The sequence below is a fragment of the Paraphaeosphaeria sporulosa genome (genome assembly GCF_001642045.1).
Source record: "Paraphaeosphaeria sporulosa strain AP3s5-JAC2a unplaced genomic scaffold CC84scaffold_11, whole genome shotgun sequence".
NCBI classification, from domain to species: Eukaryota; Fungi; Ascomycota; class Dothideomycetes; order Pleosporales; family Didymosphaeriaceae; genus Paraphaeosphaeria; species Paraphaeosphaeria sporulosa.
Window position 1 is genome coordinate 37,908 of NW_017253370.1, and position 23,406 is coordinate 61,313.

Consider the following 23,406-nt stretch of genomic DNA (forward strand, 5'->3'; position numbering starts at 1 on the left):
CGTCTGGTCTGTGTCTAATGACAGCAACAAGTAGGTATGAAGGGCCATGTCCAGTCATTGTTTCGCGCATGGCCGCCGTTATCATTGCTACACCCACTGCTGCTATCTATGTTGAACTGTCATTCATCCTTGCGCCCTTTTCCATACTCTCAAGTCATCTCCTCGCCGCTCCCATCAGTACGGTCATTGCCGCTACCGAATCGAAGCACACACAAATATAAGCTCCATGAGCTCACCCCCCGGGAGCAGTCCCATTCACCAATCATCATCACAAGAATACTATGGGAAACCACCGATACGCCCGCACCGGAAAATGCGACCCGAACTCCCATCGGTGCTTCAGTGGGTACTAAGATCACCACCACGGCAGCTCCAGCGTTGCCAATGTTTGCAGAATGCAGAAGCACTCGTTCATCTCCTTTTCAAGCAGCAAATTTAGCCGTTACCGCGATCGGGCTGCCAATAGTCGGTGTGATGCTTTATCTCGCATGGATCACCTTTCTTCGTGTGCACAGCACTCAAGAATAGCCACCAAGCTCTGGAAATGACAACAGCGAGGGAGATGTTAAGAATTCCGGTGAAGAGGTGAGCAAGGAGACGTCGAGTTGTTCGAGAGCGTCTTGAGTGCCTCCAGTGGATGTATAACCCTGTAGCAGACTTTTCGTGTAGATTCGATGCATAATAGTTGCGCGATAAAGAACCCATCTCTGTCCAGTCGATATCATAAGAACAAGGCATTTATGACGTTCTCCTTCTTTTCGACGATATTCGAGTGTTGGAACTGTGTTGGTAGGGCAGCAATTGATGCGCAGCATTACTCCTGTCTTCCCGATATCGGGTCGAGGCGACCGACTACCGCATACGTTAGCATTTTCGGACAATATGTGTATTATACTTTGTATGACATGGAACCGTGGTTCGATAAAGTGGATGCGACAATTGGTGGATTGTGTTGAAGAAAGATGACGTCATCAACCGCGCAATCACGGGACCTCGTGTTTGACGGCGCTGAACCTTCTCCAGGGACAGCTCGCGTCCTTCCTGTTCATCTCCAAATACAGATCTAACCTTTTCATCTTTCCATACTCTACAATCGCCCGCGACTTCATCAGTCTGTGTCAGTCTGTGTCAATGCCGCCAAATGGCAATTTGGAGAGCGACAAAACAGTCGAGGAGCAGAAGCCTCGGACGCCTTCTGCGACCGAAGCTCAACCATCCCATGCGGAGCTCACCATAACTGCACCTTGCACCTTATCATTCAGGGAGCAATTAGAAAAATTCCAGTACACATGCGCTACTTTGAGGAGCAATAATGCCACTCCGAAGTCGACCATCTCTCTGCGCTCTTCAAAGCGTACACGTGCCACGATGACAATCGTCAACCCAACTGGTGAGATTGACGCACCATTTCCACGACACAGCAAGAAGCGCAAATCGAGCGGCTATGCGCCATCTTCCAAATATGCACACTTGTCGCCTTTGGTTGACATCCTCGAGCCGAACTTGATATGTTGTTTTGTTGGCACAAATCCCGGCGTGCAAACTGCGACTGCCGGCCATGCCTACGCTCACCCTTCGAACCATTTTTGGAAGCTACTCCACTCTTCAGGTCTCACTGATCGACGACTACCACCTACCGCCGACCGCTCGCTGCCTGCGAGATACTGCATGGGCAATACGAATATTGTTTCGCGCCCGTCTAAGAACGCCGCCGAGCTCTCGAAAGAAGAGATGGTAGCTGGTGCTGGAGATCTGGAGGCCAAGTTTCGGGAGTTCAGACCGGAGGCAGTATGCATTGTGGGCAAGGGTATCTGGGAGGCGATATGGAAGTACAAAATGGGAAGGGCGATACGGAAAGAAGAATTCCGCTATGGGTGGCAGGATGAAGAAATGAACATGGGGAAGGTGGATGGCAAGGAAGATTGGGGAGGGAGCAAGGTGTTTGTCACCACGAGTACGAGTGGACTGGCGGCGAATTTGAAGCCGGCGGAGAAGGAGGCTATTTGGAAACCATTTGGGGAATGGGTCCAGAAGAGACGAGAAGAGAGAGGGTTCATGCCACGAAGCGAGGAAGGCAATGCACAGCAACAATAGCATTTGTTAGGACAGCTCACCTAGATGCGAAGTGCACCATGGTGACACCGATGCGGTATGTGGAAACGCCACTCCATGCGACGCAACGCAGCTCCAATTCTGGGATCGTATCCCATGAGTAGGCAAAATTTGTTTTCGCTTCAGTAAAAGATTTTTCTCTTCTTCCATAGACCACACCCACCGCCACCCAGCACTGTCCAGCAGTGCACCCGCGCGCTAGCATTCGGCAGCATTACTACCAGCCGATTTGCCTCTGAAGCAGATCATGAGGCGAACAGAATGTTGTCACAGATCCTCCGCAAGAGCCCTGCATGAACGCTTCGGTGCTTAGCTCTACTACTACTATGCCCAATTTCTACGCTAATATTCCCTTAACAGTCCAACTTGCAGCTTCGCCCCTACGATCATGGGTTTCAGATCTGTCCGTGGGCGCCGCGTTAATCACTATAGTTGAAATAGTGTCGTGAACAACCATCTCAATACGCACCTACCAATGACCTCGCCGGCAGAGTGCCACACTGCCCCACCTATGCAGCCAAGCCACACCACGGTTATCCGGCAACCTCACCTCATCTCAACCCTCGTCGACTTGTGCACACGGCGTCCTCGCGCTCAGCCCAGTAATGATTTCTACACAGAGTTTACAAAGCCAGGCTCAATATATCAGAATTCTGCGGCTTATGATGGCGAAATGAGCGCACAGTGATCAGCATCCTCTACACAGGAAACGTTTCGAAGGAAGCGCTGCTGACACCACAGAAATACCAAGCCTTGCGCCCCAATACCAAGCCCTCGCACACGCGTTCGCGCAGCATCACACAGGTGGCTCATGTGCCCTCTTGTGCGTGCAGTCTCGCAATGCCCTCGGGTCTGCCGCAGGACACTTGTCACATTGTCCGTGTAGCAAAGCTAGCAAAGCCACCGTCCCTCTGTCTACGTGATATCGCGAGGCTGTGCGGCGGTATATCTACTCTCTTTTACGCAGCAGCAAGTCAAGTGAAGCAAAGATACGCGCAGACAAGCAAACGCTCGAGCGCCCCCGGCACACGCTCCGATCCGCGCATCCCGCTCTCCCTGCCCATAACATTTAAAATCTCCGCCGCCCTCACCAGCCTCAGGCGCTTCTTCTACACTCACCAGCCTCACATCCGCTTGTATACTCACCAGCCTCACCACACACAAGCTTCTGCCACAGCCAAATAGCGCGCCGCACCCTCGCTCAACTCACCAGCCTCTCTTTGTTCAGCCACTACCCAATCTCAACCTCACCTCGCAACCTCGCAACCTAAGCAAAGGAAGCCAACATGTCCGCTCAGGGCTACTACAACAACGCGCCCCCGCCGCAAGCGCACTACGGCGCGCCGCCCCCGAACCAAGGGTATTACCAGCAGGGACCGCCGCCGCCGCAGCAGGTACGTCTTCCACCTTCGTTTTCGTGCGCCACATTACACACGCATGCACTCCAGAACCAAGATACGCATGCATTCCGGAAACAAGAAGCAGCATGCTGACGGGATGGGAATAGATGTACTACCAGCAAGGCCCGCCGCCGCCGGTAGAGCAGAAGAAGGAGGATCGGGGTTGCCTCTACACGTGTCTTGCGACGCTGTGTTGTTGTTGGCTGTGCGGGGAGACGTGCGAGTGCTGTTTGGAGTGCTGCTTGTGCTAGGCGTTTTCTCGCTCGCTGTAGCTCCAGCGCTTCGCAGAATCTCGATTTCGAGCAGAGGGGCAACGGCAGGGTGCATTGAAGTTGGATTGAATTGGGCGGGTACAGGCGTTTTGTCGAAATTGGCACGTTACGGACTTGGTTGGGATGCGCACCACGGGCAGAACAGGACAGTCCCGCATGGCGGACGGGACGGGCAGCTCTGCACGTCCAGAACAGGTCGGAGCGAACAGATTGATTGAACATATCTAATCCAAACGAGTGAGATTGCGAACCCCGCGCTCCCAGCTTATACCATGCCGCTACGCTATGCTACCACTGCTAAAATATATGGACCGGCCGTGACGATACGAGACGAAAGACATACAAAAGTGAACGGAAAGAGAGTACAGCCGCCTCGACGTACAGGCGGCTGGCTACTCTCAGTCGTCATACGCCTCCTCGAGCTCCTCTGCATACTCCTCTTGCGCCTCGATGAGCTCCTGGCGCTTCTCCTCGAGCGACTCGCGGTCGCTGCTGGAGATGGAGTCGCCGTCCGCATCATGGGTGGGGACGGGTGGGGGCTCCTGGAATGCGGGCGGCTCGGCGGGGGGTGCGGCAACGGGCGCAGCGGCAACGGGTGCGGCTGCGGCGGCAGGGGCAGCGCCGTAGTAGTTATTTTGTACGACTTTGGTCTCGTCGTCGGAGTTCTCGGCTGGAGAGCGTTAGGAAGGGTAGGGAGGAGAGGGGTGGAGGCAAAACTTACTGAGCTCGTGGCCGATCCAGGCGCCTGCTGCGATACCTCCGACACCAGCGGCTGCCAACATGGCGGTCGAGTGGCCCTTGTCTTTCTTCTTGTCCTTATCCTTGCCCTTCTCGCCATAAGGATCGCCATGGCCTCCGCCCGGGGCGTACGGGTCGCCATGGCCAGACGGGTAGCCTCCGTGACTTTGGTCGTGCGAGGCGCCGAAGAGAGCGCGCTCGTCGTGAGCTCCGGAGCCGTATGGCGCACCTGGAGGTCCGCTGGGAGGTGGCGCGTATGGCCCTTGGGCTGGAGGTGCATGTGCTGGAGGCTCCCACTGGCTACGACCGGTGGCTTGGTCTATATAGTACCATTTCTGGCTGTTCTGGTCGAACTGAGCGACCCAGCCCGGGGGCATTGGTGGAGGCGCGCCGTACTAGATGGTCGTCAGTGATTGAAAATTGGTAAATTACATCGAGCACCATCTGGTGTAGGACACCAGATGTCACATGCAAAGCGATGCTACATACAGGAGCAGGTGGGCCCTGGGGTGCAGGGGAGCCATAACCTTGCTGGCCATAGGGCTGTTGTTGCGGGTAGCCTTGCTGAGGATAACCGCCCTGTTGCGGAGGATAACCACCCTGTTGAGGGTGCTGTTGCGGGTAGCCGCCCTGCTGAGGAGGATAGCCTTGCTGGGGATATTGCTGGTGTTGCTGGGGCGGGTATCCACCAGCATGAGGGTCGGCGGCCCGCGTATCATGTCCAGTGCTATCGCCATGCGATTCTGCGCAAGTGTTAAGTAGCTACAAAGCAATAGCAGAAGCAAGTCGTACCAGAGGGCTTGTCAGAGGACTTCTCCTTGGGCTTGTCATCATCGTCCATCAACTCCTTCATCTTCTTCTTGAGGAAATCCATGGCTGGAGAGGGAGATGTAACTGTGAAGCAAAGAGTATGGTACGAAAGAGCAGTAAGAGAGAAGTTTCAACAAGATGTGGGGGGAGGGACAATGAGGGGTTTTTAAATCAGTCCGCAGCCAAAAGCTCGGCGCGGGCCGCTGTTCTACCACCATTTGCAACAGGCTAGCGACATGGGACAACTGCAGTGTCCACGGGTGCAAGACAGCCAGGGGCGTGTTCAGCGCGGCTACGGATGGAAAAAGTGGGGGATGGAGGGGCTGAAGCTCTGCGCGGTTGGGGACAGCATCAAGAGACATGCAGCGTAAAGGTTAGTGAAGCTTGGCGGGAAGATGTTTTTGCGTGACTGTATACGATCAGTGAGATGAGATGGTATGGACAGCCGGATTGAAGTTTTCGTGCTGGCAAGGATTCGAAATGAAATCGACATGATACTGCGATTGGCCTTTGGATCTGGAGAAAGGTAAGGAAAGTGTATGGGTGTTGTCGCGTAAGCGGATAACGGCATGTATTGTGATGACGGCGGTTAGCTTGGACGGTTCCCGCTGGAAGTGAAGGTGGCTTAGTAGTGGCTCATGCAGCGGGAGTCTCGGCGTCGATAATGGCGCATGCATTCTCCCTGGCCGATGTGGCCTGGGCGCGGAGTTGGATCTGAGCGTGCGCCCGGGCGGGACACTGTGCGACACGATGAGGCCACAGGCCGACGAAGAGCCGGTGCCGTGTATGGGGTTTTCACATCGTACCATTGTGACGAAGGAAAGTTTCTAGAATCCGCCGAAGGACGAGATGGAGTTTAGCGAGACGGCGCGCGATATTCGCAGGCTGCTTCTGTGATGGTGCGTGGTCGCTAGGGGAGGCGACTGCTGCTTGGGGCGATGGACATGTGCAACGGAGCTGCTGTGCAATGGAGCTGGACCAGAGGCGACAGTGAATCATACGAGCGCAGAGGCCCAGCAAGACAGCCAGAGAAGACGGTTGACATGGGCGCCGGGGGCAGAACTGCCACGTGAGCCGTTGCAACAAAGGAGCATTTGGCGCAACTAGCAGAGACGCTATCCAGGCCGGTGGGACGGTCATGGTGTTTGCGCCGTGTGGTGCTGGGAGCGGAGAGGGGGGTCTCGATCTGGTGGACCCGCGACGCCATACAGAAGGCGTTAGGCGCAGACGAGTGACGTAGTGGCCCGGGGCCTCCGCCCTACGTGCTCCACCGCGGATGGGGATGAAGATGCACATGGGCTGAACCAGAGAGGGTGCACAGGAGCGCCGCGGAGTGCGTCGTGGAGATGTGGCGCTGGGAGGTGAAGTGCTCGATCCAGGGCGCTGGCGCCACCAGCAGCCGCAACCAATCCTGGCCGTCGCCCTGCTGTTTGCTGCGGGCGCGCAACAGAGGTCGCTGCACCGCACCCTTTTTCAGACTGCCATGGCTGTTCACGATGCCCGCAGACCGCGATTCCAGACCCCTTGACGAACAATTTTCCGCGCCTCTTGCGGCCTAGCCTGATCGTTGCGCCGGACTAGTGACAGCGCATAGCGATTGGCCCAGTGCCACGTCCATCTGCCAACTGCCTCCACCTCGGTGCAAAGCATCAAGGGAGACGGAGCGGGAGCGACATTATCCACGAGGCATATCGGCCCGTTGCGAGCCGCTCGCTGCTGCCAACGTCACTGGGGACAAGCTGGCGCGCCAGCCCTCTTCATGCACCCGCCGCCCAGGTCCATCTTCACAGGAAGCGCCGCAGCACCGCACACACCGAACCCGGAGACCCGCCGCCTGAGCACGCCCGAGTACCGTGAGAGCCTCGCGCCCGCTGCTGAGGCCTCGAAGCCGTCGACACCGCTCGGGCACCCGTCGCAGCAGCAGCACCAGCAGCAGCAGCAGCACCAGCAGCAGCACCAGCACCAGCAGCACCAGCACCAGCACCAGCACCAGCACCAGCACCAGCCCCTCCCCGCAGAGCCCACGCCCACCCTCGAGACCCCATGGACGCAGCGCACGCCCGTCGCCCGTAGTGACCCTCTCTGCACTCCCTCCTCGGCAGGGCCCAGCCGCGGCGCCCGGCGGACCAGCGTCGCTGCGCAGACACCGCCGTCGCTCCCAGGCACGAAGCGCCCGCCGCCGCTCGACCACCTGCCCGCCTCTCCGCACGCGCCGGAGCCCGCCAGCGAACCGCTGCTGAAGCGTCGACGCGTGACCCGGACGCGCCACTCGCTCGACCATCTGAGCTTCGGCCGGCCTGCCAATCTCTACGACAACGGGCAGCCCCCCTCGCCGCTATTCTTCTCGCACTCGCGCCGCAGCCGACCCCACCTGCCAGCGCGCTTCTCGAGCTCCGAGGCCGCGGCCAGGATGCTCAGCAAGACCCGCGAGGACAGCGGCATCAAGACGGTGACACTGGCGCGGGGCACCTTCGCCGGCCTGAGTCCCCCAGGGCCGACGAGCGCGGCGAGCGGCAGGAGCTCTGAGCGCTCCAGCCTGCCCCGGACAGCGTCGCCCGACGCCCGCGACCGCAATGATCCCTTGCGCCTGTTGGGCTCGGTTGGCATTGTGGAGCTCCTCGAGCAGGACACGCGACCAACCTTCATCGTAGACATTGGCCATGCTGCAAACTACGAGCCAGACGCGCCGGGCTTGCAGATCCTCTTTGCCAACAGCGCCTTGCGTGCGAGCTCCGCGACGTGGGAGCTGGTTGCTGGAAACTTGTCCAGCCTGGCAGGAGACGACCCGACTGCACATGCGTCCACCCAATTTAGAGGATGGCTGTTGAGCACCGTGATACAAGGCGAAAGTCTCGACGTGAATCCTTCGCCGGTGGAGCACGGCGGCATAGTGTGGTCATGCTATACCTTGCGCAAGCGTCTGCGGGTGGTATCTGGCGCAGTACCCGGCCCTCCTGCATCTAGCATCCCTTCCACAAGTGCCTCGCTTGACTATGCCGCTCCTACTCCGTCAAAAGAACCCACACCCGCCACGGGCATGGACCCATCTCCAGCACCGCCCACCGAACCCCAGGACTACTTTGGCACCGCCCCCGTCCTCGCTGCCGGTGAAGATTCTGACCAGGAGCTACACCTTGCTCTGTCACCCGAACACGTCCCAAAATCCGAGCCAATACACGCCGGTAAACCGTCCATAGTCCCTTTCCAAAGACCAGATAAGCTCAGTCTGCCAAATTTCAGCGATAGTCCGTCGTTTACCAACGAGTGCGTGCTTCGTGCCCATGCTGCAGGCGACATTGACGCTTTCCATAGACCTACAAACCCTAGCCCACCATCGGAGCATGATGTGGGCTTCTTCGACTGGACTAGGCTGTCTTTATCGCCTTCCTTACCCCGGCACATCCAGTTCGCACGCTCGATTGATTGGGCCTCGACGCCTTTGGGCCCTATAGAATTTTGGTCCAACGACCTTAGAGCTATGTGCAACCTCATAATGTAAGTTGGTCTGAGCGCAGTTAGTGCTACCACCCGTTTACACATCAATTAGGGCATCTCCACATCCCGCGGCTATGTACTGGGGCGAAGAGTTGGTCGCCATCTACAATGAGGCTTATATCGGTACGCATTGCAAATCCTCTAGAATCCACGTCACACTGACGCCTCCTAGGTCTTGCTGGCCAAAAACATCCTACCCTCATGGGTCAGAGCTACAAGATTGCTTGGGCTGAAATATGGGATGAAGTGAAAGACGTATTTGCAAACGCGAGGATAACTGGCCAAGCTACAATGAAGGACGACGACTGTTTGTTTATGAAACGCAGCGGCTTCTTGGAGGAAACGTACTTCTCGTGGTCTATCATACCCATGGTTGGTGAGGATGGTACCGTCACGGGTCTATACAATCCAGCGTTTGAAAAGGTATTTCTGAGTCCCCATTCATGTCAACCTTCATGCGCGTGATGCGTACTCAGTGGAGCTATTTGAAAAACACCATCCTCAACACACTTCTCGTTAGATGCACATGCTAACATTCGCCTAGACTAGGAGGAAAATCGCAGAGCGCCGAATGCTGACGTTGCGCGAAGTTGGCGAGCGAACAGCGACTGCACGAGACGTGAAAGCCTTCTGGGAACAAGTTCTCTCGGCTTTGACCGACAATGAATTCGACACGCCATTCGTTCTGCTCTATTCTGTATCTGATGACATCGATAGCGATTCTTCTTCGTTACACTCTAGTAGCTTGCTTGGCTCGAAACAGTGCTATCTGGAAGGCTCGCTAGGTGTTCCATCTGGCCACACAGCAGCACCCGAGCAAATCGACTTGAAAGAAGGCACCGAAGGCTTTGGTCCCGTTCTCAGAGAAGTCATGAAGACCGACAAGCCGGTTGTGCTTAGTATTGGTTCTGGAGATCTTCCTTACGAAATGCTGGATGGTCTGGAATGGCGCGGTTTCGGAGATCCATGTCGGGACGTGGTCATCTGCCCAATCCATCCCACTACCGGAGAATCAATTCTTGGCTTCTTGGTCATGGGTATCAATCCAAGGCGCCCGTACGATGACGATTACAATCTTTTTGTGCAACTGCTCAGCCGACAACTTGCGACATCCCTGGCTTCCGTTGTCCTTTTTGAAGAGGAGATTCGCAGAGGACAGAAGGCTGCGAAACTTGCAGCAGAGGACCGCTTCCATCTTTCGGAACAGCTCGCCGCGCGTACACAAGAAGCTCGGGATAGTGAAACTCGATTTACGCGAATGGCCGAGTACTCACCAGCCGGTCTCTTCATTGCTGACCACGTTGGTCGTATAACGTACTGCAACGATACTTGGTATGAAATTTCTAGAGTACCGAAAGACCCTGAAAAAACCAATAACTGGATGGACTACGTCAAGAACGAAGATCAGGGTCTAATACACGAGAAGTGGAAGCGACTAGTCGAGAATGCGACAGCGATTAACATAGAATTTCGGTTTAAGACTCCTTGGCAAGATCGGAATGGTAACAAAGGTGACACGTGGGTGCTGTTCTCCGCTTTCCCGGAAAAGTACGAAGACGGCATGTTGAAGAGTGTGTTCGGCAGTATCACCAACATCAGTTCCCAGAAATGGGCTGAAGGGTTCCAGAAGAGGAAGATGGAGGAGGCAGTGGAGTTGAAACGGCAACAGGAGAATTTCATCGATATCACGTCTCACGAGATGAGAAACCCTTTGAGCGCTATTCTGCAATGCGCCGACGAGATCTCGACTATTCTCAGCGATTTCCGGACATCTGGCGTTCAGCAAATACCCCCGCAGCTGCTCACTGATAGTATCGATGCAGCGCAAACCATTGCTCTGTGTGCACAGCATCAAAAAAGAATTGTGGACGACGTCCTTACACTCTCGAAACTGGATAGTGCTATGCTCATGGTAAGTTTCTGACCAGCTTCACAGAGACGGTATGTTGACTTGAAATAGGTAACACCCGTCGACGCACAGCCATTACAAGTTGTTCAACGCGCCCTCAAGATGTTTGAAGGAGAAGTGCAGACAGCAGGCATCCAGATGCAATTTGTGCTTAGTGACTCGTATAAGGAGCTCAACGTCGACTGGGTGAAGCTTGATCCTTCCCGTGTGCTTCAGGTAGTAGGTACTTTCCTCTCATCTTTCGGCTCAGTCTTCTGATCTTGCTCTCCAGCTCATCAACCTCACAACGAACGCTATCAAGTTTACCACCACTGAGTCGAGCCGCACTATAAAAGTATTACTTTCAGCATCGAGGCAGCCACCTTCCGCCAGCCCTGCGCCTCTAGTCAGCTTCTTCCCGTCAAGATCAAAGCGCGTCGAGCAGACTCTTGGACCAGACTGGGGCAATGGAGAAGAAATCTACCTAGAATTTGCCGTGCAGGATACTGGGCGGGGTTTAAACCCCGAAGAGAAGAAACTGCTCTTCCAACGGTTTTCTCAAGCCAGCCCTCGTACGCATGTGCAATATGGTGGTTCAGGTTTGGGCCTGTTCATTTCTAGGGAGCTCACTGAGCTTCAAGGCGGGGAAATTGGCGTGGCATCCGAAGCCGGCAAAGGGAGCACGTTCGCCTTCTACGTCAAATGCCGCAAGACCACAGAACCTAAAGAAACAATAGAGATGCCGATAACACTTGGCCGGAAAATCTCGAATGCGAAGGAGAGACCTCACGTCCACCCGCCGCCACCCAGAATCAAGGATTTTGCGGCGGTGACGCACGGAGATACGGTTAACAACAAGAACAAGGCCCAGAGCCCAGGTCTGAAAGTTTTGATCGTCGAGGACAATTTAGGTAAGCAATGACTGCGCTATACAAGACCAAGCGCTCATTTCCACTCTAGTCAACCAAAAAGTTCTCCGCCGCCAGCTCGAGAACAGCGGCATCAAAACCTACGTTGCTAATCACGGCGGTGAAGCCATCGAGAAGCTCAAGCAATCGCGCTATTGGAAGGGCCACGGCGCTGATGCCGTCGACCTTGGGATCGTACTCATGGACAAGGAGATGCCTGTGATGGATGGCCTGCAATGCACCAGCAAGATCCGGGAGTTTGAAGGCCAGGGGCTACTGAACGGGCACGTGCCTATAATCGCGGTCACGGCGAACGCGCGCAGCGAGCAAATTGCTACGCTGTTAGAGGCGGGCATGGTAAGCACCCTTTTCCTTTGCGCACGGGTAGACATTGGACCAACTGACAATGCAGGATGACGTCGTGTCTAAGCCATTCCGCATCGCAGAGCTGATTCCCAAGATCGAGGAACTGGCACTCAAACACGCGGACTCAAAGTCGGTCGAGGGGATGGTAGTGCCCAGTCGCCCGAATACGCCGCCCTACGCGATATGAAACTCGTTATGTTGTCGCTCGTTGTGTGTGGCATGGTATTTTACGAATAGACATAGAAGGTGAACGGAGACGGGAGGGTTATGTTACGCATTGCGCACACTACATTAGTCTGGTGTTGATTGGAGCACTGCGTCACTTCTTTTGGCGTTTTGAGGACAAGACCATCGGCCTTGCTGGTATTTGAGGTTTTTCGAGGGGATTGTGTGTGCGCCAAGGACAAGGAAAATCTGGGAAAGGGATCGGGAGTGGAAGGAAAGGAAAGGAAAGGGGAATGGTAGTTTTGGCGCGTTGCATACCCCTGTCGTTCTTTCTGATAATGTGCGGGTGTGTGTGGAAGCGCGCTGTCGCGCGTGACTCTCCGAATGAAGGATATTACGAGAATGAAGGATATTACGAGACGCACTGGTTAAGAAACACGGTGCTTGGGGTCTGAACCGAAACTCTGTGCATGCCATCTCATCTCCTAAGGGAATCTGCGCTCTCACGGCAGCTGTGAAACCCGGATCTAAGCTAAAGCGTTGAGAGTCAGTATAGCCTACGGTAACTTGAACTACTGCACTTGGTACTATTGTTAGCTAATATAGTATGACCAGCGATCACGTTCACGCAGGGGCCCGCATTCTATCGCAGTATCTAAACAAGCAGCCCACGGCTCATTGTTCTCCCGCAGTCTTGGCGTTCCGGCGGGCTGTTCCCGCGTTTGTGCACTTCCCCGCTCATCCGCTTCCCTTCTCTGCTAGCGCCGAGATGGTGTACAACTGGGGTGATAAGGAAGCAGAGTGCTATCAATTGTATGTCCGTGAGCGGCGGAGTCTGAGGGAGGTGGCGGCGTACTGGAAGCAGCGCGGGTTCACGCCGAGGTACGTAACTGCATGAGTGGAGGTGCGGCGCGCCGTACAAACCTCGCCATTCTGTGCATCCCAGGATGTACTAATGTCTGCGATAGCAAGCGCGCTTTTCAGACGCAGTTCAAGGTGTGTGAAATCTTGTTACGAAATATGCTGGTCGACTTCGTCGGCTTTGTGTCTCCACGAAGCATGCACGTTCAGTCGCTGATCTAAGCATAGCGCTGGTGCTTCCCCAGCAAGCAGAGTCCAGCGTATAAGAATCCTATGCTTATTGCGCGGGTAAAGGAGCTATGGGAGAAGAATACGACGCAGAAAGATATGCTCGACGTGCTTCAGGTCGAGGGGTTCCAGATCAGTGATCGGGAGCTTGTGAGGTTGAGATCGCGTTTTGGTTGGTTTTTGAGGGAAAACAAGGGGAGGAAGGGCGATCATGACGAATCGACACTGCAGAAGAGAAAGGGGAGTAGGAGTGTGCGGATGATGGCAGACGATATGATCGATCAGCTGGCGGCTGCAATTTTAGCAGGCGCGAGTGGGGAGGAAGACTCGGATGAGGAACCTGGCGAGAGAGAGAAGCGTGAGAACGAGGGCTCGCCTGCCAGGCCTGAAGTTACACTGCCACTACCATCAGATCCCTTAGACTCAGCGGAGGCACTTCGCCGACAGCTCCGACAGCAACAATTGCAAACCGAGTCCGACGAGAAGTGGCGTGCACGCAAACGCCGGCGACGAACAAGAGGCTGGGCTGGGCTGCCCGCCGATGCGCCTGGCGAACCGCCGCGGTTCCCCTCTGAAACCACGCTCGACGAGAGCAAAGCGTACCTGGGCTTGGACAACAGGCTCTACGCCCAGATACGCGACGATTTCCAAGCAATATGCCGATCTGAAAGCATCTTCAAGAAAACCGTTGCCGGGCCCGAGAAGTGGGCGGAGCTCCTGCAACGCCTCGTCCGAGAGAGTCCCCACCTGGAAAATGTCTTCCATGAACAGGCGGAAACGCTGCAGCAAATTGATGCGCTGTGGAAGCCAAAGAACTACAAAACACTGTCGCTAGACGTGATATGTCAGGATGTGACCAAACGCCTGCGCCACCTGGAAACTCGCATGACCCTCTCAGAAGCAAAGAACGCGCTCAATCTGAACCCTACACAGACCCGCGAGGTCAAGCACGCGTTTCACAAAATTCTTAAAGAAGACCGGTTCGCCAGCAAGTTCGAGGCCGGCGGGGAGCGGTGGAATCAACTGAAGCAGCGCTGGGTCGATAGATCGGAGCCTTTGAAGACCGTAATCACGCCATACGACGGAGGCAAGGCTGAGCACGCACAGCGTCTCCGAGCAGTTGAGGTGCTGGCTCGCGACGTGATGAAGCGGCTGCGGGCTGAGATTACACGCGTGGAAAAGGAGCAGGCTGGGGAGGCGAGCAGGGCGGCGCATCGTGGACCAGGGCCTGGTCCCGCACCACCCTCTGCCCCAGTTCAGAACAAAGCAATACGCAATACTGTGGCTGGAAACACCAGCTTGAGGCTGAGGCGACCTGCTAATTTTGACTCACAACAGAATGGGCATGACCTCGGTCATACGGCAGTCCCTCAAATAGAGCTCGACGCAGACCTCCAAATCGACCCCTCGCTCCTACTTGCCGCCAGCGACGCCATCCTCCCCCGCCCGCCAGCCCTCCATCATCCCACTCATGACCACCACGGCGACATCCCTAGCGCATACGCCCATACGCCTACCAATAATACCTTCCCGGCTCTTCCCGCCCCCACACCCACCCCATCTCCACTACTTATATACTTCCGCCTCCATCCTCACAGCGTCACTCCTCTCCCGCACAAGACCGTCTGGCTCAGCATTGTGATGACGCCCACCCTCGAGGAGGTTCGACGCCTAGCTGTGCGCGAGCATCCTGGGAGCGAGGTCGTGGCGCTGGAAGGAGTAGTTGGGACGAATGGTGGAGATGGCGAGGTGTGCGTCAGGATTGACAATGATGCGGAATTGGGGGCATATTTGGGGCACGCTTCAGCTGGTGCTGGGGCAAGTGGGGGAGGACAGGGGAAAGCGGTGTTTGTGGTGAGGTTGGGCGTGCGTGGGCAGAGCTAGAGCGTGGTATGGCCTTGTATGTCTGGGGGTGGGTAAGAGTGCTGTGTGTATGGCGATACTGGCGTCTGTAATGGATGGGGAGTTTGTGAAGCAGTGCACTAGTACGCTGGCTAGCCCTAGTACAAACGACGGCATACTGATCTTAGGGTAACACACAGAATTCAACACTGCATGAACAAAGCTCTCATCAGTCATCCCGATTATTTACACTGTACTCAAATATTACCCTGACACTGTGAGTCACCATCTCCGCACACTACACGATGTGGTGGAAACGGATCAAAAGACTTGGCTGTGCATCATAGTGTCCCTCTTCTACGTAGGTTCTGCAGCTGATAGTTTAATTGCCAAGAATATCCTTTCTTCGAATGCCTGTACATGATCCAAGCTCATACATACAAACGCTTTGTGATCAAGGCAGATGATCTTCTAAAATTTAATTCTGGCGACACACCGCAGATTTATTACTGAGTATGGGTGGATGAACCTGTGGCTATGTCTAGGGTTCTGCTTACCACAGCGTTCCTAGTGCGACGGCGCTGATTACCGCGAATACCATAAATTGTAGCACCTTTGAATGCGAGGTGATAATCCAGGTGGTAAGATGGTCGCAACATGATGGAAATCCAACTCGAGATAGAGACAATCAACAAAACTTAAGGTATAGAATTGAAAATGCACTTCACGCCTCTTCTGACATAGTAAATAGTCATGATGTATAAATACCATCCATTTCCAGCTGCACTAACGCTTATTTTCTATTTCCTTGTGCTCTGGTGAAGATGGCTGCTCACTCTCGAAGAGGGCATGCAAGGCCTATACTGTCTGGTTTGAGGTGAGCATGCGATACGATGGCGTCGGCACGCTTATGCAGCAGCTGAATATCCACAATACTCCGGCTATTCAAAAAGCTGCCAGAGCGTCGCTGCCGGCGGGTCGCTGCCTCAGACGGAATACGCAGGTCAGTACTACGCCTCTCGTCTGCAGATCGCTGGCCGGCCAGGCCCTCTGCGATAACAACCCCGCAGTGACATTTAATAAAGCATGAAAATCTTTCATACTTGTTATGCTTCGCTCTAGTTTGTCGACACTTCTTCGCGGTATTACAATTGATAGCTCGCTCATTTTCCGCTACCTTAGTATAAATCGCATCATGCCGAAAAGAATTCAAAGCATCACGGTCTCTGCTGCGAAGTCCACGGGGAACATTACTTTGCCGCCCGAGTACACGCCGCCAACCAAGGGTTTTGTATCAACGCTGCCCGTTTCATGGGTTCCATATGCCCAATTGATGCGCATTGAGCGTCCCGCGGGGCTCTACGCCTTCTACGTTCCGTACATCCTCGGTCTTGCTTTCGCAGCCTGCCTGAGCAAGGAAACCATTCAGCCAAGCATTCTCCTCAAACACAGCGGTCTATTACTCGTCGGCTGCGTGATTCTTCGCGGAGCCTCCTGCACATGGAACGATAATATGGACCAGGAGTACGACAGAGCCGTAGCCCGCTGCCGTAACCGACCGATTGCTCGGCGTGCCGTCTCAACTGCTCAAGGTCACATATTCACTCTGGCTCTCTACCTCGCAGGAGCTGGCCTCGTCTCCATCTGGCCAAAAGAATGCGCCTACGATGCGATTGTGATTGCAATTCTTTTCACCATTTATCCTTTCGGAAAGCGCTTCACAAACTACCCTCAATTCATTCTCGGCTTTCCATTCGCGGCTGGAATAGTCTTCTCGTGCCATCTTGTTGGAGTCGATCCTTTCGCGGGTGGCGTGATGGGTCTCTCAACCGCTTTTTTAATGGCCGCCAACGTTTCCTGGACAATGGTATGTTAACTGACTACTTTGATACATCCCACCTGCTAATCTGTTTAGATCTACGACACTATCTATGCCCATCAAGATCTCAAAGACGACTTGAAAGCGGGCGTCAAGTCCATGGCGGTGCGGTTCAAGGATAGCACAAAGACTTTGACATCCGTTTTAGCAATTCTCCAGGTTCTCCTCCTGGTCAAAGTTGGAGCTGATCTCGAGCTATCTTCGCTCTACTACATAATTACATGCGCGGGCACTGCTGTGGCGCTGGCAGCCATGATTAGCTTGGTCGACTTGGAGGTACCGGCCAGCTGTGCTTGGTGGTTTAAGATGGATTTTTGGTTTGCTGGAGGGACCATGATAGGTGGATTTCTGGCGCAGTATCTGCAGCGAGTCTTCCTGTAGGAGCAAGATCAAACGGGCATGGCTCTCGCGAATTGCGGTTCTAGGCATCTTCTTTTGGGCCATTCAATGATCCAGGATCGCAGGACTCATCGCGCTGAGCTTGCACAAGATAGGATGTACTCGACATCACCACAAGGATACGTGCATGCTTACCTTCTGGAGGCAATTTTTGGTAATGTGAGACGCTTCGCGTATCTTGTCAATTCTGCCGGCGAGCGTAAGCGTCATCGAATGATGTCTGAGTTGAATTTACTACACAGGGAAAACCGGCACGAAGCGATGGGTCAAAATCTTGATCAGGTGCATCGAGCATGGCGCCGATTTAAATGCAACCATACTTGGAAGAACTCTCAGATCTGCCCCGGATTCTCTCGATGCAAGGCGCTGTCGTGTAGAATCCGGGGGTAAGAGATCGAATCTCACAGGGCAATCTTTCATTTCTGTGTAATTTTCGGCTCGTCAAGTCGTCGACGTGAGGGCTGCAGGGTGTGAGCCGATGTCAATACGTTGTAAGCTCTATCTATCATTGCGCATTCATATTACTAGGTTCCTTCCTCAAAACTAGAGCGGAATTTATTTTGACTAACTAATGAAGTACATATCCTGTTTGCCTGGCACTCACATCTCCTTAGAGCATAATCCATTACCCATAACTCATATTCGATCCCATATTTCGTTGCATCGCGTCACCATGATCCTCACGCAGAGTCATCGCCATCTTCATGCTATTCATCGTTCGTCTGCTTCTCCTTGATATCCTGATCGTCGGCGTCCTGATCAGGGTTCGCCATCTCGTATTCTAGCATCTTGATGAAATTGTAAAACACTACGGCGAGCACGGCGCCGGCGGCAGGTCCAACCCCTAGAACTCGTTAGCATATAATTTCGCAGCAACGACGCGCCGATGTAACTCACAGTAGATCCAGTGTTCGCGGTCGAAGATGCCTGTCACGACGCAGGGCCCGAAAGACCGTGCGGGGTTGAGGGAGCCACCGGTGTAGTACACGCCAACGAGCTCCGCAACGAACAGTGCGAGTCCGATGCCAACAGGTGCAATGAAAGTTGCTGTTCATCATTAGCGCAGTTACCATACTGTGCAGGGGACTTCATGTGGAGAGACTTACCCTTATGCTTCTCCTTCGCCAGCATGAATATGGTGAACACCAACTCCGCTGTCAGAACCGCTTCAATGAACACCCCCCGGACTAGACTCGTATCCGCACTCAATGTAGTCCTCACATTCAGAGGTGTCGGAAACATCACACTGACCAAGAAACTACTAAAGATGCTCCCAGCAAGCTGCGCAACCAGCAGCAAGAAGAACCGCACTGGGGACATAGCCTTGGTAAGCAGCATAGCAAAGGTGACGGCAGGGTTGAACAGGCCACCTGAGATACGGAAGAAGATCCATACGTTGACCATGAGGGAGAAGCCGAAGACAAGGGAGATGTACTGAAGGACTTGCGGGGAGAAGCCAGTATCAGCACCTGTGGTGGTGTTGGAGGACCCGGCGGAGTTGACGTTTGCGACTTGAGTTCCTGAGAAGGCAAAGAAGAGAAACATGGTTGTGCCGACGAACTCGCCGACAAAGGCCACAAAATCTGTAAGGAAAGTGTCAGTATACGGTATCGGAGCTTGGCCAGGACGTGGTGATGAGTGGTGTCCCCTCGTTTGGAGGGAGGAAAGGATGCAGGGTTAAATCCAAGGGAAGGGAGTAGTGATTTGGGACGCGACTAGGGGTACAAGTAAGACCTACGATTCTTTGCATTCGAGTTCATCCACATCGTCCAGGGCAAGCGCATCACTTCCTCCGTGGACGCTGGTCTCCGAGGCGGGCCTCTCCTCCCGCCATCGCCATACGCGGCCTTTGGCCTACGATACCCATTGTCTTCACCTTCGCTGCCGAAGCCGTAGCTAGCATGGATGCGCGGCTTGGTTGGTGTATCGCTCTCATAGCCATACTCGTAGCTTGCCCGTCCTCCATCCATGCTACTACGTCCACCTTGTTCAACAGAGTACCTACGACCGTGCGCAGGTGGCGGCCGAGCGTGTCTCCGAGCGGGACGACGGTACGCACGAGGCCGGTCGTCTTCATCGGAGTAATCTTCTACGTACGCAGAGCGATGCGAAACGGAGCCTCGACCAGGCCTATGTCCTCGAGAGTGATACTCCTCTTCGCGTTCTCGGTCACTGACGTGCGGCACCATCCAGCGGCTGCTGTCTCCCATCGGCCTGGCTCGGTTTCTGCTCCCAACGTCGACAGGAGCAGGTCCCATGCTCATTGCGTTGGGAGAGTTGGGCAGCGCACTGATGGGCGACATCAACGGCTGATCTTGGTGGCTCACATGCGCGGCGTTGGGCTGGATAGGTAGCCTAAGGAGAGCATCGCGGCTGCCCTGGGAGCCTAGGGGGAACTGGGGGCTTTCAACCATCGTGCCGTCCGCCATAGTCTGGCCATAGAATTGCGGCAGCGAACCGGATTGTTCCTGTGCCATGTGTGGAGACGATGTGGGCGTGATGTCCAGAGGAATACAGATGGAGATGCGGGGCCTTAAGAGGATACCAGGTGGTTTCTGGAGTAGACAATGCGTCTGTGAAGTGATGTCCAATTTGCGTAAGGATAGATATGGAAGCTCAAAGTTGGTACGGTGTAGTTATGCGTAACCAGGTAATACACGTCTGCTTCTGTTGGGTGAGGGATGTGAATGCACAAATGAATGGATAAATCCAGCCAGTGACCGTATGTTATACCCTCACCGTAGCAACTATCATTTCCAGGACAGCGGCTAGCCCCTCCATCTCCGGTGCTATGTCTTTTCTACCCGGTTTCTCCTGCGGCCCTTCCTTTTTCCTCAACCACCCATTCGTTGATCGGGGCATCCGTACCCAGGATCTCTCCATCGCAATCCTCGCAGAAAAACACCCATGACGTCGATTAAGCATTCCCAGATACTGCTCTCAGGGTGGTACCCAGGCCGAACTCATGCGGGACCGACCAGTGTGATCTTCAGAAATCGTCTGCGCTGTTGCGGCCTTGGAACTTACTTTTGAGATGCAAGCTGTGACCATGTATGCGGAACAGGACCAGGGGCATTGCCAGACTCGCTAGTGTTTGTAAGATTGGCGAGGATTTCAGTGTTCTTTGGTTCTGAAGGGGCTCGCTTGAGGGAGCATCCTTGCTCGATTCGGTGGATGGACCCTGTACAAGAAGGTTCGTAACGCGCGAAGTCGGACGATGGCTGAACGCCGAAAAAGGGTCTTGTTCTGAAGACGCGCCAGCTTTGACAGTAGTGCTGGTGAGTGTTTCAGTATTTTCAGTGTGTGATGTCATGTACGTTAGTTTGCCGGCAAGTGTACTGGTATTGTTCGCTCGGCCCCGTGGTGCGGATGTAGGAAGCCTTTCAGTGCATTGAAGCCGAAAGAGACACACTGGAGCTGTCAGGTGTGCTGGCATGAAGTTGCTTTTTCTCGCAATTTCTTCCGTGTTTAACAAGCGCCACAGCGCTGGCACAAGACGTGAGTGACAGGAGCCCGGTAAACGGGTTGCGACCACCTAGACAAAAACAGGATTAGCGAGCATGCGAGATGTGCTGTCAGTCATTACATATCGTTCTAGGAGGTTGGATTAGTTGATTCAATGACGGGCAAGTTCGTACGGCCTGATGATTGTCGTCGTTCGTTCGGCATTCGCCAAGCTACAAATACACTAGATACACACCACGTACCTGGTACGCTGACACGTATATCTATTCTTGCACGGCGCACTACAGCTTCCCAGTCGTGCGGTTCTACTTGTTCTTCGCGATGCTGACTACGTTCCTCAAAGTTCCGAAGGGAAGTACGTCAGCGATCCGCTTTTTGTTTGCGAACAGCATGACTAAGCGGTCCAGGCCACATCCCCAACCCCCTGTAGGTGGCATGCCCCATTCCAGGACCTCAAGATAGCTCTCATCCACTTCTCTGCCACCTTGCTCGAGTTCAGAATGGAATTCCAGCTGTTGCATGAATTTGCGTCGCTGTTCGAAAGGTGAATTCTCCTCTTCATAGGCATTGACGTATTCGCGGCTATTGATGAAAAGCTCAACGCGTGATGCGACACGCTGGTTGGTTGCAGGGCAAATGTAAGACTTTGACAATGGCGAGAGCGCTTCAGGATGGTGTGTAATGAAAGTAGGGTTGATGCAAAGGGGCTCAATGTACTCTTCAGCGAGTGCATCAAGCAAGCGGGGGAGAGTTGGGTTTGGCGGGACGGTGATGCTCAGATCATTGAACATATCGATGAGATCTTGAGCTGCGGTGCTCGATGAGAGATCGGGCAGTGCTCGTCCGCAAGCCTGTTCGATTGTCGGAATGAACGGCAATTGAGCGAAAGGAGCTTTGAAGTCTACACCTTCAGGTTTGTGAAGGGAAGGGAAATAGCTTGGTCGAAGCATTTCCACAGCATCCTTCAGACCGCAGACAAGTTTCTCTGTTCTGTCGATCAGAGAAGGAAGAGTCGCCCCGACCTCATAAAATTCGCATGTGGAGAACTCAGGATTGTGAGTGTTGTCGACGCCTTCATTTCTGAAGACGCGACCGATCTCAAATATCCTATCCTGTCCTCCAACAATAAGCCTCTTGAGATTCAGCTCCGGTGCTATCCGAAGCCGAACTGGCGTGTTCGAGAGCTCGTTTGCAATAGTCTCGAAAGGCCGAGCAATAGCTCCTCCAGCGTTTACGTCGAAGATAGGGGTCTCCACCTCTAAAAATCCACTGTGTACCAAGTGTTGACGTATGGAGTCATATATCAGAGCACGCAGGCGGAGGATATCGCCTGGCTCGTCATTCGTGAGCTGATGCAGATGAGGGTTACGAGCAAGCGTCTCAGCACTCTCGACCTTTTCCGGAAGATGGTGTAAGCAGGGTGCAACTATACTTGGCACATGAAGTGCCAGAAGCGACAGTTGCCCGGTCGACGTCCGTATTGGCTGTCCGTGAAATGACACCCAGTCGCCGCGGCCTACCACTTTCCTGAATGCCTTGAAAGCTTCCACAGCCTCATCATAATTGTCGAGCTTCTTCACCTCGATCATGATTTGCAGCACTTGTGAGTCACGCTCAATATCAAGGAACATCAGCTTGGATCCCAGCATTCGCACTGATCGAACTCTGCCGAATACAGACACTCGGTCACCGCGAAGACCTGTCATTCCCTCGTACTGAGCGTGGAAGTCCTTCAGCGACATGTGTTCTCCATTGGTGTGATTTACCAGTCGAGGATGGTATTCGCCCAATGGCTTCATCTTGCGCAATTGCTCCAGCCGCTTCTGCTTCTCGACATCGTGCCGACCGGTGTAGGCATCGGCGGCGATCGTTTGTGCTGACCTTCGCTGGAAGGCGCAATAGGCGGAGGCGAGTTCCGGCTTGACGGCAGGCTGGAGGCCGCGCTTGAGGTACGGTCGGAGGAAGTGGAGCGTCGGTCTACTCATACTTTAGACCTGTTAGTAAAAACGCAAACACAGAGGTAATAAAGGCCAAAGTGTGAGGTTGGTTCAGAATTTGAGGATGATGAGATCAACCGCCATTGCTGGCGTCATTCGCAACGGTTCTAAGGTTATGTGTTTGTTCATCATGAAGTGGAGCGGCTAAGCCGATGCAGCGTGAAGACAGGCTGCTGGTCGCGGTTCGCCGTTCCGCGAGAAAACTTTTCGAGCTTTATAGTACGCGCCGTCCTGCCTTCAATTGCGTGCATCGACCCGCGATGGTAAAGAAAGTATAAATACATACCTGCTGTAGCCTCAAGGAGCCCCAATGCCGAGGGGCATGCCGTCTGAGAAAAGTGAGGAGGAGAGTTGGGCAGAGCAAAGCTGTACAGCTTAGAGCTACCGCTTACGTGATTGTTCATGCGCACAGACGCCGGGCACCCAATCAATTGATTTTCTAGATCCAGCCACGGCGCCACCGAACTTCAGCCATCCGTTGACACACAGTGCGTCCCAATGTACCGTATGTAGGTAGGCACTCGCGCTGAGTAGACACACCTCAGAATTGCAACTTATCAAGCCTTGTCTTTGCGCATGTT

General features: G+C 54.3%; 8 protein-coding genes across 8 annotated transcripts; 4 read left to right on the forward strand and 4 right to left on the reverse strand.

Annotated features, from left to right (window-relative positions):
• Positions 1 to 1,048: 1,048 nt before the first annotated feature.
• CC84DRAFT_1168000 (DNA glycosylase) lies at positions 1,049 to 2,238 on the forward strand. Its single transcript, XM_018179301.1, has one exon. The coding sequence runs from the start codon at positions 1,369 to 1,371 to the stop codon at positions 2,092 to 2,094; it is 726 nt and encodes a 241-aa protein (XP_018031129.1). The 5' UTR covers positions 1,049 to 1,368; the 3' UTR covers positions 2,095 to 2,238.
• Positions 2,239 to 4,182: 1,944 nt separating this feature from the next.
• CC84DRAFT_1221338 (uncharacterized protein) lies at positions 4,183 to 5,396 on the reverse strand (the record flags this gene model as incomplete). The annotated part of the gene is made up of 4 exons (XM_018183263.1): positions 4,183 to 4,454; positions 4,506 to 4,917; positions 5,012 to 5,265; positions 5,315 to 5,396. 4 exons carry the CDS (start codon positions 5,394 to 5,396, stop codon positions 4,183 to 4,185), a joined length of 1,020 nt encoding a protein of 339 aa, XP_018031130.1.
• An 87-nt stretch (positions 5,397 to 5,483) lies between these two features.
• On the reverse strand, positions 5,484 to 6,323 carry CC84DRAFT_1168003 (uncharacterized protein). Its single transcript, XM_018179302.1, has one exon. It carries the CDS (start codon positions 6,139 to 6,141, stop codon positions 5,752 to 5,754), a length of 390 nt encoding a protein of 129 aa, XP_018031131.1. The 5' UTR covers positions 6,142 to 6,323; the 3' UTR covers positions 5,484 to 5,751.
• A 768-nt stretch (positions 6,324 to 7,091) lies between these two features.
• Positions 7,092 to 12,176, forward strand: CC84DRAFT_1101746 (uncharacterized protein; the record flags this gene model as incomplete). Its single annotated transcript, XM_018174930.1, has 8 exons — positions 7,092 to 8,827; positions 8,880 to 8,950; positions 9,000 to 9,250; positions 9,372 to 10,739; positions 10,788 to 10,955; positions 11,008 to 11,626; positions 11,676 to 11,980; positions 12,036 to 12,176. 8 exons carry the CDS (start codon positions 7,092 to 7,094, stop codon positions 12,174 to 12,176), a joined length of 4,659 nt encoding a protein of 1,552 aa, XP_018031132.1.
• Positions 12,177 to 12,902: 726 nt separating this feature from the next.
• On the forward strand, positions 12,903 to 15,461 carry CC84DRAFT_1168005 (uncharacterized protein). The gene is made up of 3 exons (XM_018179303.1): positions 12,903 to 13,036; positions 13,123 to 13,150; positions 13,244 to 15,461. Exons 1-3 carry the CDS (start codon positions 12,924 to 12,926, stop codon positions 15,125 to 15,127), a joined length of 2,025 nt encoding a protein of 674 aa, XP_018031133.1. The 5' UTR covers positions 12,903 to 12,923; the 3' UTR covers positions 15,128 to 15,461.
• Positions 15,462 to 15,485: 24 nt separating this feature from the next.
• CC84DRAFT_1229284 (putative 4-hydroxybenzoate polyprenyl transferase) lies at positions 15,486 to 17,345 on the forward strand (the record flags this gene model as incomplete). Its single annotated transcript, XM_018183659.1, has 3 exons — positions 15,486 to 16,088; positions 16,353 to 16,952; positions 17,001 to 17,345. The coding sequence occupies exons 1-3, from the start codon at positions 15,969 to 15,971 to the stop codon at positions 17,343 to 17,345; spliced, it is 1,065 nt and encodes a 354-aa protein (XP_018031134.1). The 5' UTR covers positions 15,486 to 15,968.
• Positions 17,346 to 17,911: 566 nt separating this feature from the next.
• On the reverse strand, positions 17,912 to 20,096 carry CC84DRAFT_244995 (aquaporin-like protein). The gene is made up of 4 exons (XM_018185651.1): positions 19,102 to 20,096; positions 18,470 to 18,946; positions 18,261 to 18,410; positions 17,912 to 18,207 (listed from the first exon to the last, which is right to left on the reverse strand). Exons 1-4 carry the CDS (start codon positions 19,838 to 19,840, stop codon positions 18,071 to 18,073), a joined length of 1,503 nt encoding a protein of 500 aa, XP_018031135.1. The 5' UTR covers positions 19,841 to 20,096; the 3' UTR covers positions 17,912 to 18,070.
• Positions 20,097 to 20,868: 772 nt separating this feature from the next.
• On the reverse strand, positions 20,869 to 23,294 carry CC84DRAFT_244699 (lysyl-tRNA synthetase). The gene has a single exon (XM_018185650.1). It carries the CDS (start codon positions 22,811 to 22,813, stop codon positions 21,134 to 21,136), a length of 1,680 nt encoding a protein of 559 aa, XP_018031136.1. The 5' UTR covers positions 22,814 to 23,294; the 3' UTR covers positions 20,869 to 21,133.
• Positions 23,295 to 23,406: the final 112 nt, after the last annotated feature.